The sequence below is a fragment of the Bombus pyrosoma genome, linkage group LG5 (assembly GCF_014825855.1).
Source record: "Bombus pyrosoma isolate SC7728 linkage group LG5, ASM1482585v1, whole genome shotgun sequence".
In the NCBI taxonomy this organism is placed as follows: domain Eukaryota; kingdom Metazoa; phylum Arthropoda; class Insecta; order Hymenoptera; family Apidae; genus Bombus; species Bombus pyrosoma.
This window is the reverse complement of record NC_057774.1, coordinates 5,334,386-5,350,233: the sequence shown is the minus strand read 5'-3', so window position 1 is coordinate 5,350,233 and position 15,848 is coordinate 5,334,386. Positions and strand designations below refer to the sequence as shown.

General features: G+C 47.9%; 2 protein-coding genes across 3 annotated transcripts; both read right to left on the bottom strand.

The window, feature by feature from the left end:
* Window positions 1–95: 95 nt before the first annotated feature.
* LOC122567727 (mutS protein homolog 5-like) lies at window positions 96–3,891 on the bottom strand. Its single transcript, XM_043726644.1, has 13 exons — window positions 3,743–3,891; window positions 3,513–3,666; window positions 2,868–3,400; window positions 2,611–2,784; window positions 2,317–2,521; window positions 2,005–2,206; window positions 1,690–1,929; window positions 1,475–1,613; window positions 1,037–1,400; window positions 766–978; window positions 513–653; window positions 372–430; window positions 96–309 (listed from the first exon to the last, which is right to left on the bottom strand). The coding sequence occupies exons 1-13, from the start codon at window positions 3,874–3,876 to the stop codon at window positions 216–218; spliced, it is 2,652 nt and encodes an 883-aa protein (XP_043582579.1). The 5' UTR covers window positions 3,877–3,891; the 3' UTR covers window positions 96–215.
* Window positions 3,892–4,013: 122 nt separating this feature from the next.
* Window positions 4,014–15,830, bottom strand: LOC122567723 (transcriptional regulator ATRX-like). 2 transcript variants are annotated; one of them, XM_043726623.1, is made up of 9 exons: window positions 14,918–15,830; window positions 9,429–9,782; window positions 7,914–9,346; window positions 7,627–7,813; window positions 7,394–7,552; window positions 5,672–7,281; window positions 5,186–5,557; window positions 4,949–5,077; window positions 4,014–4,384 (listed from the first exon to the last, which is right to left on the bottom strand). In XM_043726623.1, exons 2-9 carry the CDS (start codon window positions 9,702–9,704, stop codon window positions 4,189–4,191), a joined length of 4,362 nt encoding a protein of 1,453 aa, XP_043582558.1. In that variant the 5' UTR covers window positions 9,705–9,782; window positions 14,918–15,830; the 3' UTR covers window positions 4,014–4,188. The 2 variants fall into 2 exon arrangements, with proteins under 2 accessions (XP_043582558.1, XP_043582561.1); XM_043726626.1 differs by having other exon boundaries at window positions 5,186–5,554.
* Window positions 15,831–15,848: the final 18 nt, after the last annotated feature.

Sequence of the window (15,848 nt, the reverse complement as noted above, 5' to 3'; positions counted from 1 at the left end):
TGAAGATAAAAACCAGACTCCGGACGTGAAATTGAAACGTAGCGATAAATATCGGTGGCCTGCTGTTGCGGAAGACCAGATATCTTAATTTTATCTCGAATTTCAACTCGTTTTATTTTCATTCGTTTACGTATAAAATACAAAGATGTTTTATTTATTTGTCGCTGTAACGTTCGTAGCAGACGACTGTTTTATTCGAATCGAGGTGCCTGCGATTATTTCGGAAACACAGCTTGCCGCACTAGTGTTTTTAGTTCCTCCAAATCTAAATCGTCGTCTCCTTTGAATCGATCGGCGATACGTTTCATTCTAAAATCAAACACTCTCGATAATTACATATTTTACGATGCTGCGCGTAGGAACTATTTTACCTATCGATACGACAATGAATACTCGATGGTAAATCGCGTTGTTTTATCTTCTGGAATACCTGCGATTGATCGAATTATAAGTATAGTACTAAATGATTCGTATCCTACCAAACAATCGTTAAGTTAATCATGCTTAATTACCAACAATCCTCGCTTAACAACGTCTTCTTCTAGTTCCGCGATTCTCGCTACGTAATGCGCGAAACTGCGCTTTGTGCTGCCGTTGATCAGACGGTAGAGAAAAGCCAGTGATTCATCTTGATCGATCACACATTCGAACGTCTATATTTCAAAGAAAGGAAAAGATAGAAAGAGAGAGAAGAGGAAGCGGAAGAGAAACGATGTCGTACTTTGTACACAAGTACAAACTATCGACAAAGATGTTTTCTCTCACCTGAGTCTCGATTAAAGGAGTTTGAGGCAGTAACGCAAGTACGTTATACGCATGCGTCGCGGCAAACACGTGAGGACAGTTCGAACCTCTTTCGGCGAACGTGTTCAGTACGGCTGCAACCAGCGACAATCCGCTAATTTCGGACGTTCCTCTGTCCAATTCGTCCGATATTACGATCGAATCTGACGTAGATGCGCGTAGGGCCACGTTTATCTGAAATGCAAACTCGTTTTTTCGATTCGGTTCAGGGAAACGTACACCGCTTGCCTACCTGCCGAAGATTCTGTAGAAACGAACTCGCGTTCAGTCCGATGCTTTCTGTGTTCGACATTTGAGTCAGAACACGAGATATCGTTCCTATCGTCGCGGTTCTTGCAGGAACGTAACAACCTATATGAGCCATGAATACTACGAGTCCAATCTGTTTTAGGTATACGCTTTTGCCGCAAGAATTTGGCCCTGTTAAAACTTTGATTAAACTTGCACCGTCCCCCGAACGTATGTCATTTGGCACGAACGTTGTCGCGCATTCCATCAGCGGATGGCGTCCTTCGACCACATTTATGATCTTTGACTCGGTCACGTTTGGTCTGACATAGTTATAATCGCGCGCCACTTTGCAAAACACCAATAAACTATAACGGTCGAGCAGTGCGTGTTAACCATCGAATTGTTTGTACGACCTTTGGTTACGGTTACGGGTACTTACATGTCCAATTCGGCGCACAGTTGAATCGTGCGTAAAATTGTTCCTGTGTGTTTCTTTATGTATCGTATTAACTTTTGTACGATATGATTCTGCCGAACAGCTATTTTCAATATGATGTCACCCACGGTCTCGTCTAGTTCTAGAGTAAACCAGCCGAATGAGAATAAACAAGTGTAAAAGCTTGGTTCGTAAAAGCGAAACAACGAGACACCGACCTTTCGCCGAAGAACTTTTGTAATAATGCACCTGATTAATGCTGAATTTGAATTCCAAACCAGGGTAAGTAGCATCTTCCGTCGGCGGAGTCGGATTCCACTCGTTTATCGCTAAAACGTAGCCAATGTTTGGCAAATATAGCATGTTACAACCGGTGACAGAAGATGGAAGATGCTCTCGCATATCTTTCTCTCCCATTTGCGTAAGCAGTTCGGGCAAAGTACGTCGCACATGATTCACTGTGAATCAAGAGGCTCTGATTACGATTACGATTAACGATTCGTAGCAACAATCAAGATAAATCTTGCACGCACGTTCGTCCAGCAAAGGGTCGACATTCGGTTTAACCACGAGCTTGCTTTCGCGTCTGCTCTCACCAAAATCCACTATGTATTCGATAAAGTACTTAACGTATTGCATCTCGCTCGTGATACTTTCGGCTATTTGCCTAAACAGTTCTATTCGTTCTGCGTATTCTTCGCATATGTCGGCGATACAAATTACGTGCGAAATGGTCTGAAAAAGCAAATGAAACCGTTTGACTGATCGAGCGAAGCGTAAGAATCGTTCGTATATCGTTTATAACTGGATTCAGCAATTAAAGGAATAGGAACAAAGAATCGAACCTTGTGCAATTTATACCAATTGGATGGCTTGGCTTGCGGTCCGGAACAACAGGCAAGCACGGTGTTGGTTAAACGATATACGTGCCTTAAGCAAGACGATAAATTCTCGACAACGCTCTGGTTCTTCGAATTCAGAAAAAATTCAACAGCGTTTAATCGTTGCTCTAATACGGCGATGTTTCGCGTCGGATGATGTAGCGTCTTCCTGCGGTTACAGATACAAACAAAAACAATAGGACAGCTAGGTGTCTGCCGCGAACATACGCGACTAACAGTAGATAAACTAGAATTTACCACAGGAATTGAACTCCCGGTCTGGAATGGCAATAACGATTCAGTAACGAGAATAAACTGATTCCTTTCATCGTTGTACTTGTTTTGCCAAATTTAAAAAGACTCGGATGATCTCTGGCTTGGACGATATTCAGCGACTTGTAAGTGTCTTCGTCCATTATGACTAAATCTCGGCTTATCCACAAAAATATAAAACCGAATAGAATGGAAAACATTGCGGATGATGAGAGAGTGGAAGGAAAGTGATTTCAACTTACAGGTTGAGGTAATTAAGCGATACGAAGGACGGTTTTCCGGACGGATCCAACGCGATATTGTTCCAGTGTTTGTCAATGAACAGCAAGAGCGAACCCAACGCGTGTATCATCGCGCAACATTTAAAATTGAGTATAGTATTCAAAAAGGTCAGTCTGTCCACGTGATTGGCGTTCTTCGGCTCCGAGTCGAGTCGAAGACATCTCACCCTGTGAGAACACCGTTCGTAGTTATGCTCCTTTTTGCAGGTTACTTTCAACACGGCGTTACACACGGTGCCGCGCGAATCGAACGAATTCGTTTCCTCGTTCGATGCTTCTGTCGTCAATATCTTTTTTATAGCATTGGTAAAAGCAGCGGGTGCTGCAGCGTTCGTAATCACGTAACGCGGCAAACATTGCCTATACAGAGCATTCGTTACGTCGAAACGTTCAACGTCGTCCATCGTGTCTTCCAAAATGAATAGTTCGGACGTAACGATGTTATAATAAGCGGCGCCAAGATGATTGTTGTTCCAAATCATCGATAAAATTATCTGGGGAAAGAAAGACGAAAGACTTAACGCGCAGCTTTGATCGCCGGTTTGTTTGATTCGACATTTTCGAAAAAGGAAGAAGAGGTAGAATAAAAATTTCGGTGAGACGTGCCTCGTCCGTGTCTTCGAAAATGGCTGCGTTGGCCGGAGGGGGATCGGCTGTGTCTTTACCGGTTTTCGATCGCGTTGCTTTCTCCAGCTGGTCGATCGTTGCGTTTTCTTCTTCGTCGCTGCTATCCGATATCAAAGATTCGAATTCGCTACGTCTTTGGATAGAGATTATAAAAATATGAGAAAGCGTGTAAAGAATAGGAAAATACGATAACATAAATCAGTACATACATGAGCGCGCTCGACGGTGTCGACTTACGAATGGTTTTAGATCCTACGCTGGACAGACAGTTGATTATACGTCGACGATTCGACGTCGACGAATCAATGTCGTTGGATCGTCCCGTTTCATCAGAATAATCCATCGTAGTAGGAAATATAAACGAATTTGAGCAACAGACAGAACGAGGTATAGTTCGATCGGTTGTAGTTGCGATTAGTTTTCTGCGCATGCGCGACGAGTTCGACTAAACTCGACTGTAACCGCCGCCACATTCGAAATAGGAAAACACGTTGTAAAAACAAGATAATATTTTATTCGATTATATATTACATATATACACCGCGTTATATACATAATAACAATATATATAGAGTCGTAGTAAAGATAGAAAATGGTATGTTTCGCAACATATTCTCGATACTGTCACGAAAAATGTTGGTTAAAAAACGGGAGATTAGCTCGGAATGGGCGGAGGTGGACGAGGATTGAAGGAAATCGGCTTGTATGTTTTTCGCTTCGAAAACGGTTGCACTCCGGTTAGTATAAAATCGTGGGTAGGATTCCTTGGATGTCTCGTTGATTCTACCAGCAGCGACAAATCTTCCTCGGATGCGGTTGCTGCGGCCACGCTTCGTACTGGACTACCGGACCTGCTCTCAACGTTCGTTCGCTGTTTGTCTTCGTTCCAACTGTCTCGCTCTTGGCGTTTGACGAAAAAATTCGAGCGATTCGACGATTCGAGTCTTCGGCTAAGCGTTTTTCTGTTTTCGGGTTGCGAATCGCAAGACTCGTTTGGCCGTTGTTTAACGCGGTACAGTGGAGTTCGAAAAAATACATGTATATCGACCGATCGTTCGAACGCTCTTTCTTCGAAACGAGTCGTCGATTCGCTAGACTCTGCTGTCGCAGATTCATGCACGATATTAACTTAGCTCTAATGAAGCGTTGTTAGATGACTAGAGGCGTTAGGATTATTTCTATATCATGCCCGGCTTAAAAATTCCACGAAACGATCAACGATCGTGAATGGAACACGAACGAAACAGGGTCCCGTTAAGAATCGTAAGCATAGGTACCGTATAGGTATCGTATGCTACAGAGTCCATATAAAAGATCGATATCAACGCGATTGAACGCAAACGGCGAAGAAAGCGTTTTTATTTTCTAAGCTTTCGGTTCACCAGGAAATCGAGATTCCGTATGCTCGAACCTACCTAGGTCGATGGGGTTTGCTCTTGATTTTGTTTTGCCTGGAATGCGGCCTCGTGTTCGATTGGGACAGTTCGCTGTCGCTACTCGCGAAAGAGGTTTTAGTTGCCACGGTGCCGTGCGCGAAATCTTTCCTACGAGAGAAACGTAACGTCTCGAATGAAACAGAGAGAGAGAGAGAGAGAGAGAGGGGGAAGTAGACAGAGGAAGAAAGGTATATCGTTTCAACAAATCAGACTTACCTATAATTGTCCGACTTTGGAGTAGAATTGGACGCAATTGGTGGCTTGCCAGGTTGGACGTTCGCGTCGACGAAAACGTGCGAACTTTTCGGAATGTCGCAAACTATCTTTGGATGAACAGTTGTTTGTCTGTGATTGTCTAAATGATTACAGGTATCCGGTGACCAATCGTAATACTTTGGTCGAAAGTCTTTTCGCTCGGCGCGAAGTTGTTTAGTCGAATCCGTGTCACCGATAGAACGTTTGCCAGGTGCGATCGTGGACGAGTTCCCAGTTGGCAACGAAGTAGGAGAGGATGCGGTGGAGGAAGGCGCGCCGTCCGGATCGGCACGGGACAACTGCGAACCATCCCAGTCGGGGGTCGGCAGGCTACTGCAACAACGAACGATCTCGAGATATCGAGTTGTAGCACGATAGGTATGTATAGTTGCGTATGCAAGGCATGTTGACTCGTCGTTTTCAGCCCAGAGTCGGGGACATACTTACTTGAAATTCTCTTCCATTTCTTTGAAAAGACGCAACTGTTGTCTGATACTCGCTTTTTCTTTCGCGCGTTTTCGTTGAAACTCTTCCTCCACTTTGCGCATCGCTTCGAGTTCGCCCTTTCTTTGCCGTTCTTTCGCTTCGGCTTCCCTCGATAGCTTCTCGGCTAATCGACGTCTTTCTATCTGTCTAACTGTCGACTGAAAAGTGAACCTTCTGCTTCTCGAATTATTTTTCCTTTGCGGTTTTGATTCTCCGATCGCGTCGGAGTTTGAGGTCCGCGTTTCTTGGTCGTCGTTCGCAGAAGACAAGAACGTTCTCCTTTGCTTTGGCTGACTGACGTTCTCGCGTGGTTCGGGACCAGTCGAAAGCTCGTTAAGGTCTCTGCGATCGTTGCCGCCAAGGCGACTTTTCAATCTTTTACATCGTCGTTTCGATACGTTGCCGACCTTGTCCTCGTCTTCGTCCTCGTATTCGTTGTCGTCATCTTCTTCTATTTCCTCCTCCTCTTCATCCTCTTCCTCGCGCTCGTTCGTCTCCTCGACTCGGTCCTCCTTGTTATCGTCGTTGTCTACGTCGATGTTGCTGTTTCGATCGGCATTCTTGTACGCGTTTAATCGAAAAGGAGCGATTTCAGGCTGACATTCACCTTGTTCCTCGCTATTTTGTTCGCGATTGATCGTGCTGGTTTCCGCGTAATCGGTAGAACCGATTTTTCTACTCCTTAATTGTTGCGCTCGATGTTCCGTTTCGTTAGTCTCCGGCAGATACATAACGTGACCGCCAGGCATAAGATACGAAAAAGACGGAGGCTTCAGGATAACTGGAAAATCATTTTCTTTGACTTTAGCATCGCGGTCGATCGCCTGATTGATTCGCGAGTCTCGTTCGTCGTCGACGTCTTCTGTCAAATCATCATCGATGCCATTATCGCCGTCGTTGTTGTCTTCGTCGTCGTCATCGACATCGTCGTCGTTATCGTCATCGTCGCTATCGCGCGAACGTTGAACGCGTCGAGCGACGCGATCTCGACACGGAAACGGCTGCCAAATCGAGGGCGAAATCCGCGCCGCTTCGATGCGGCCGCGATTGTGCTGCAACGAGGTTGGCGCGCTGGTCGATAACAACCAGTTATCGTCGAGAACGTCGCGAGTACATTTTCTCTGATGTTCGTTGGAACCTATACCGAAAGCTCCCGAAACCGATCTCTTCAGCTTCTGAAGCGAATTGAACGCAGATGCCTCCCTGGCCTTGGTTTCCGGAGCGTAGAGACACGTCGTCGTCCTGGCTTCGTCTCTGGGCAACGAAAGGGAGAAGACGTGCGCTCGAGGAGAATGATATTTCAATGGAGTGGATAAAGGCGGCGGTGAGTCGACGCCGGCGTCGCTGCTCGACTCCTCTCCCAAATCCTGTTGCGGCGTCCAAGTCGGCCTCGTCGCGGTCGTTTTCATCCTGTTGATCGTACTAACGTCGAACGAGTCCTCGTTGCCGGCTCCGGCATCCCCGGATATACCGGAATCTCCGGACTTGTCGTGCCAACTGCGGGGTCCCAAAGACAGTGGGAAAGGTGGTGGTGGCCTCGAGAGCCGCTCTATTCGCTCCTCGAACAGCACCTAAAAGAGAAACGAACGCCCGACGACATTCGCGGTTTCAACCGGAATCGAACCGGATCGAAACGAGGAAGGTGACGATCGATCAACGAACAAAAACGTTACGACTACGAACCGGGATTTCTTCGCTGGCGGTGCTCATACTCGGGCCTGGTGTTTCCAATGTCGAAAGCAATCTCCACGCAGCAGACGGCGAAAATCGCGGAATTTCCAACTGCTTCTTCGGCAAGGTGGGACGCAGCTTCAGCGAGATATTTTCCACCACGTTTCTTTCCTGAAAACGTTTCGCCGGACGGTTCGTGAAATGAACGAGAAGAAAAAGAGCAGATCGAGCGATCGACGACTCACATTATCGTCCATGTCATCAGTAGCATCCGCGACGAAGGAAGGTCGGCCGTCTGCTTGATCGCGATGCAGAAACTTGATCTCAGACTCGAACTTTCCCTCGATATCTTGGTCCTGGTGGGCTCGAGACTCTGCAGCCGAACCCTCGTTCATGCCGAAGTAAAAGGTCTTTGGCGTCGTCGAGGCAAATCTAACAGGCAACGAAGACAGGTGTAAGTTATCGCGTACGTTATCGAAAGAGGAAACCATCGACGGTTGGAACCGTCAATGAGTCGCGAAAAGAAACTTACGATTGATTGTGTTCTCGATCCTCTGATCGTTCGTTCGGGGCGGAGTTGCCCGTTTCTCCGACGTACTCGTTGCCTAGCGGTCGCGCTTCGGATTTCTCGGCTATCGCGACGTCTGGCCACTTTTGATCGGGAGCTTGTTTCGCCGAAACGATCTTCGACCGACGGTCATCGTCTCGTCTGCTGCCAGGATCCGAATTTTGCTGCTGATGCTGCCACGGTCGCCCTTCAGTCGACTTGGAACTGTTGACAACAACATCAACCACGTCGTTCGCTGACCGATCCCTCGATGCCGGACTTTCGTAGGTTCGGCGACGTCGATTCGATTTAGCGATCGCATCGCGGTCGACGCCTCCTTCTGTTTCGCGATTGCCCGTTTCGATAACGTTGACTGAATCCGAAGATCGACCGCGTTGATCCCGTTCTTTACCGTCGTCGCGATTCTCTCGCCCATCTTCGATCTCGTTATGTCGACGACTCGATCGTTGATCGGCAAGGCCGACCGTTTCCGTGTCGAAACGGTCGCCCCGACGATCATGCGTGGATTCGTCAAACGCTGTTCCGCTGGAATCTAATTTGTCACGAACCCTTTTAGCCACTCGAATCAACTCCGCTTGAAATTCTGGGCTACTGATGCTTCTTTGAAGCGTATTCTTTCCGTGGTCGGACAGCCTAGAACGATGGTGGCGATGTTCATCGACGTTTGCACGATCGCGATCGTGCCGACTAACAGGCACTACATCCGCAACGACCTCGTCGTTGTCGGAATGCTGGCTCGTCCGAGAAGGACGAGGAGCGCCGTTCCAATGATTGGGCGCGTCTCGTTGCGTTGGTCGCGATCGTTCGCGATCACAATCGGACGACGGTGACAGCTGCCAGGTGATTTGGGCTTTCTTCGATTCGGCGCGAGTTTTAAACAGGCGGGATCTTCGTGGAGGCGGTTGAACTTGAGAACGATGGTGATGGTGTTCGAATTGATGAGCATGAGAATGAGGATGGGAATGGAAATGCGCGTGCGGATAGAAGCGGGAGTCGACATCTCGCGAGGAGTCTCCGTGGAGACTAGGAGAGGCGGGAGATGCCGGCGGAGCAGGAGCTTTGTACTTTTTCCTAGGTTTGTATGCGCTTTCGAGTCGTTCTTTGGATTCCTTGCCATAGCGGTAACAGCTGGATGATGGCGGAACTGTCTCTTGCCTGTCGATCGAGTTGCTCGATAAATCGGAACGGCCCGGGGTCGGAGGATAGACCAGATCTGGAGAACAACGAAGATCAGGCTCGCTGCCAAACTTCTTCAGATTGCCAGCACTGGTGTTCGCATCTGGCCGACTCGAATCGGCTCGATAGCGACAGCAGTGCCGATCGATCCTTCTCGAACAGGGTTGGACGAGGTTCGATGCGGAACCGCTTCTCTCCCGAAACGAAGGATCGTTGGTACGCTGCAACAGAAAGACGGTCAAGGCAATGATGCATGATTTTCTAGGTCGCGTTCGTTTTCTACTAATTAACGACGAGTTTCACCTTGGCGAGGTCGCGAGACGACGCGAACGTCGGTGCTCTGCGACCACTGATCGTTCCACCGTTCTGTATGATACTTCCGTTGTCGGTGGCGCGTAACCTCTGATTCGGTGGCTCGGGGAGGACCTTGCGCGCAGCGGTTGGCTGCGACCGATGTCTCGTTAATTCCCGAGGGAAGGACTGAGACCAACCCCGATTTGCTCCATCCGGCACGGTCAGCCCGTTCGAACACACGGACGCAGCTTGCTGATCTCGAGAACTGCTCCCATTGTTGCCCATCTCGACGACCCTGCGGCGTCCTCGCTGCAGCTACGAGAACCGCGACCGATCCTCCATCGTCCGTGCATTCGGCGCTTCCTAAAATTCTTTGTAATTTCATCATCCTCGCCTTCTTCTGCCTCGTTTGCCTTCCCTGCCTTTCTTGCTTTCCACTCATTTCGTTCTACTTGGCATAACGTTGGTCGAGCCAACGAAATGCTTCTCGTTCGTGGAGACGAACTGAGCGAACCGAAGAGAAGACCAACCGTGCTCGATACCAGCGGTAACGGTTTTGCCTAACGGGTTCGAATTAGTGCAAGAGTCTCGATAAATCGACGGCCGGCGGGATATACTGCGTGCGCGTTGCTCGTCTTCTTCGAAAAATCGACTAGCTCGATCTCAAGTAATCGCATCACGCTCGAATAGACGCGACGATAAATACGATCACGACGAGTAAATTTACACGCCTACTCTTTTTCCGCTAAACGAGTATTCGATCTTTCGAGCAACGTTCCCGACGTTGTTGCGTAAAGCGAGGAGAAAGCTGTGCCGAGAGGCATCTTCGTCGGCGTCATCACGCTTCCTCGACCTTCGGCTGGTCGTGCGTCTACCGCCGGAGCGATTGCTGCCAATAGCCCAATTAGTCCGGTCGGTAGTGATCGGAAAATCGGCTGAGAGCGTTCCTGCATCTATGTATGTATGGGAGATGAAGAAGAAGAGAGAGAGAGAGAGAGAGAGAGAGGAAGAGAAATTGAAACACGCCGTAGATGAAATCGGATCGAGGTCGCGGTCCACGTGTGAAAAAGAGAGTCTTCCAGGACAAGTTCGATCCGGTATATCCGGTGAGAGCGGACAAGCGATAACTGCCAGCCTGTTCTCATCTTGCGCATTCTCTCTTTGCTTTCGAAGTCGAGAATGCGTTTCATGACCGAAATTCGATCGATGAGAACGTAAACGGAAGAATCCGCGGAAGGAATCCGAAAGTTGATAAACCAGTCCGCAGAAGGGGAAGAATGGCGGGAGAATGCCGTCAGTTGGCGCGGTAGGACAAAACACGAATCGATGTCGACGTCTCGTTGCACTCGTGGCCTATTCCTAGCCGAATCAACGCAACGGAACAAGCGCAAGAAGAAAAGGAGAAAAACGACAGGAGGGCAAGTGGAAAAAAAGGAGAGAAGCGATCGTTTCGACTCTGACACGGCAAAGTCTACCGTACAGCGGGTACAGAGCGGCGATTAGTCGTGGATCGTTGGCTCGCTTCACGGGACGTGAGTCGTTGGCCGAATAGTTGCATGATCCCAGGCTCTAGACCGATGTTGCGCGTCGGACCTTCGCCTCGATTTCTCTCGTAACGGTTCGAATGCCGTATGTATTACGCGGCACCGTAATAGACTGTGTACGATTTCCGTATTTGCTCGTACGTGCCACTTCCTCTTCCGTCGTTTCGCGGCAAAATTTCTTACAACGACCGTTGCTCGTCATCCGTTTTCGTCACTTCGCGCTCGCTTATCGAGCACTGGCGTTAGCGTCGTAAGACGAGAACGATCAGAAAAACGACGAGCGACGGAAAGAAATATAGAGGACAAAGAGAAGGGAAAGCAAAAGCGCCGAACACTATCCAGGAACGAAGGCGAGTTCCACGGAAGGAGAGCGAACGAAACGCATAACCGGTTATCGTTTAACTGCTCGATCGTCGTGGGTCTTGCCATTTGCTCTTTCGTTCTACGTTTCTAGTTCGGAGTTGCGTTCCCGCGCAAAAATCGCCTAGGTAAGGCATATGCCCAACCGGATCGTTTGACGCATCAAACGCGAACGACAAACGACGACGACGACGACAGCAACAACGAGTACGCGGGAGTTGGCATTTGCATCGTCGCGTATTCTCTCGAACGAGCGCGTAGCTCTTCCTTTTTGGAAAATACATCGAACAGCGATTATCGCGCGGTTGTTGGATCTGAGCGCGAGCTAAAACGAAAAGGAGAGAAGGGCTGAGGTTTGGTCCTAATGGGAAGTTTGCAGGTAGAAGGAGACAAGAAAAAGTAGGAAGAGGACGGAGTGCGAGAGTCGAAGAAAGATAGAAGAGAACGGCAGGATATCGAGAACGAGTACGGATGGGTTTTATTCGCGAGGCATCTGGGTCAGTCAGAGTCGCACAAGTGCACTGTGCCGCACCTATTCCGTTCGCCGCACCTGTGCGCATGCGTGTTGGCTAGCAGGAGCGTAAAATCTCGATGGATCGAAGATTCGATCGAACGAACGAGGCAAACGAAACCAGAAAAGAAAGAACGCCGCAAAAGCGAAAAAAAGAAGCGGCATCGTTCGGAATTATTTTCTCAGCATCGTTTCCCAGGAATTTTGGTATGCGGAAGGAAAGCTACGTAGCAAGGTTCGCAGAGCGATTGAGCGAAAGGCGGAGAAAAGAGAAGGGAGGGAACGACGTGTGTGCGTTATCTATATGATGGTGTTGGTGGTGGCAGCCGTCGAGCAATGTGTACCGGTAAAGAGAGAGCTAAGTATATGTGTAGTTACATTCCGGTTAATAAAAGAGAGAAGGAAGAGAGAGAAAAGGGGGAGTATCGATGCGAGAATGAAAGAGAGCACGGAACATTTCGGACACGAAGCAGAGATAGATGCGATCGGTAATCGAGGGAACGACGCGGCCGATTCGATGTTCGAAGTTCGCGGAATATTCGGCGCCCGAGGAGGCCCTTCGACCACTCTCCCGAACCACCACTTTTTCCGAGCATTTCTTTCTCGTGCAACGCGATTCTACTAACAAGTATATAACATATAAGCGATATACACCTATTTTGTCTTTTTGCCTTTCTTAGCTTCGACTTAACTCGTTTGCCCTCGTGGTCATCACTACAGCGTTGTCATCATCATTGCCATCGTAATCGTCGTCGTACCTATCGTTATTCTCTCGTCAACTTTCGACTACTGACCTCATTCAAACCACGATTCTCTCTGTTATTGCTGCGCGCGGTACTTTGACTGCTGTCGCATTACCGGGAAACTAGCATCGAAAATCCAGGTCAATCGCGCGCCCGCCCATACGTGCGATTCTTTCGTGAGATGAAGCGTTCGTTGCGAAACTTCCTGCGCACGTTGCGCGGATCCACGATTCCTCTAAAGCAAATATGTACGTGGAGTCGGTCAAATTTCGCCATACTTTTCTTTCCCCAACAGGTATCGTCCGCGAACGCGATTCTACATATCGACTATAACCAAAATAGAGCTACTACGAATGCTACTCATAATCCATAATCCGCTGACTGATGAAGAATGGCATGCTCAGCCGCGATAATTCAACGAGGATTGTAACGTCCTCGACGTTGAAGGGCAAATGGCAAGAACCAGCGAGAAGTGAAAGCTGTGTTTGCGCAAAGAAGGAACAGCGATGCGTTCAAGATCCGAATGATTTTATTTGATATTCCGACACGGCTCTTTTAAATATATCCTTCGTTAAAAGAGAAGAAAGGAGAGAAGAAAAAGGAAGGGCTCCATTAGCAATGAGCCTGCCAACGACGTTGATCGAGGAAAGAAGACGGTGTGAAACTGTGCGTCTAGTCGAACGGAATCGAAAGAAACGAAACGGATGGGAAGCGAAATGAAACGAAGCGAAACGAACCGTAATCATCCGCGCATTGAAGAAACTACGAGTGTTAGAAGAGAAAGGATGGAAGATCCGACAGTCCTCCGTGCGAGAAGTGAACCGCTTTTCTCAAGGAAGCGAGGAGAGTAATACGACCGTCGCTCTACGACTCGAGATTCGTTGTCCGTGAGATACCGTCTCGTTAATTGGAAACTACCGAGCGAAAGCTTCGTTAATAGGCAACAAATGAAAACTACGCGCAACGCGCTACCGTAGACGTATACACAAAGTAGACAAGTATACGCTTGCTTACGATTCGATGCAGCTGCGGCTGCGCGAACAAACTTGACATCATATAGGGCGCGCGCAAACCAAATTTCCTTCTTCGAAACTTCCTACGCGCCGATCGACCGCTTCAGCGCACGGCTTTCTCGTTCGTAAAACGCGCAAGTAAACGCCGTCGATTAACCTTGGATAGCTCTGTATCGCATTATCCTTACGTAGTACCACGTCCGAACCTGAACTATTGTTGCATGTGACACCCTGATAAAGTGTACCGGTAAGGAAAAATCAAGCGGCGAAACGTCCCCAGCGAAGCGAATCGATATTCTGGCTCGACTTGCACGCGTTTTAATCGCGTCTAAGCTGTAACCTAAGCGGAAACTCAAGCCAGAACGGCTAGCGCGAAAAACGACCAACGCGCATTTGCAATCCCTCTCACCTGCGTCGCAAACAAAGTTTAAACAAAAATTTAAACTTCAAACCATCCTCTCGAAATATATGAAACGAAAAATCTTTAATGATTCCTCGTGCTCCGATTTTTTGCAAAAGCTCTGTCGCGGCTATGGATTAAAAAAAAAAAAGGAAAACGGATACGAGAAAGAGAAAACGTCGCGCTGCAGGAATCGTTAAAGAGTAAACAAAGCTAGTGGTCTCTCGGTACAGGCACATCGAGCGGGACGCATCTAACGGGGCAACGTCACGGCGCGTTAATCTTCTTCCGATTTTGTCTATTCTTCCCGTATTTCTCCCATCTTTCGCGACAACAACCGACCGCGATCGTACGGATTCTTTCCACGATCGATGATTCGAGAATCGTTCGAGAAATCAGCGAAGACAAATCTCCCGCGAGACTGTTTTCGCTGTTTGTTCGACCGATGCTAATATCTCTACCGCTTTCGTTTCGTCGCAATCAACGAAATTACACGCATTGTATTCGTGAACGGGAACAGGGACACGGTTTTTTCCACGAGTATTGTTCCTCGTCTTAGAATCTGCCGTGCACATTTATCTCCTGAATGATGCTCCCACCGTGTTTGTTGGCCATTTCGAATACACGGCCTTTTAAAATTTCTGTTGCGTCGCGTCGCGCGAAAGGTCTTTGCGTTCGAAAGGAGGCCATCGATTCTTAAGCAGTCGGGATACAAATTCGTACAACGTTCATTTTTTGAACCGATTTCGGAGTAATTTCATGGCTCCTGTTCTTTAAAATCCTGTCATCGTACGAAAAACTGGAAGCAACACACTCCTATTCGTCAATATAGGAATCGAAAATTTATCGATCCTATGATTGCGATAAATACACATTTTTCGACCATTTTCTCAGTGTTATTACATTTACATGTACATATATACTTGCCTTAATTAGTTAGTTAGCGGTAGCGTAGAATAAACAGCAAACAACACGTAAAAGTCGAATTGTACGATATTATTCACTGTCGCGAGTATTTTCGTGTGGTACGGCTTCTCTCTTCCTAGAGATCGACTGTAATCGTACGCTGTAGCACACGCGCAATTTCCCCGACGACTAGTTAAATTTCAAATGTCGAATTCGCGAGACTATAATCGTACTTTCGGTATGTGAACGTCTGCCACGAGATTAAGCGTGGCAATAGGGAACGATTAAGGATAGACGAAAATCGGCTGACGAGAAAGCGAATGAGAAAGTAGGTATGGCAGCAGGAAGAACAAGATATAGAGTAAGGATGAGAGAAGGATCAAAGTGAGGGAGAGGAGGGAAAATAGTTGCAAAAATGGGAAAAGAGGAAAAAGAGAAAGGAGGAAAGAAGAGAAAAGAGGAAGGAGAAAACAAAGAGCGAAATCGTCGAACTGCACGGTGCGTTTAGATGGTAGGACGACTCAAAAGAGAGTGCGATCCGCGCGGTCCTTATCCTCGAACGCGACGCGAAATCGGAACTGAGCGACGGTGGCGGCGGCGACGGCGGCCCTCGAATCCCCACCCCTGTGAACACTGGTTAAAACCGTTCTCCTACCATCGCTCGTCTTTCATCTATCTACCAACCTGCCTACTATCTCTCCATCCTTTTCACCTAACCATGTAATGCATAGCATTGTCCCTTCCCCTACCTATCTCATCCTTGCCGCATTCCTTTCAACGTATTCCTTCTATATGAGTGTGTCATGTGACGTTTCTTCTAAAGTTCCAACAATTAGACGTAGCTGTTCAACATTTCGCCACCTTTTTTCGCTCAATGTTTGAACCGTGATGTATCATCCGATTTTCTTCCTTCTGCGATCCTTTACCTCAACACACCTCGTGTCTTTACGCA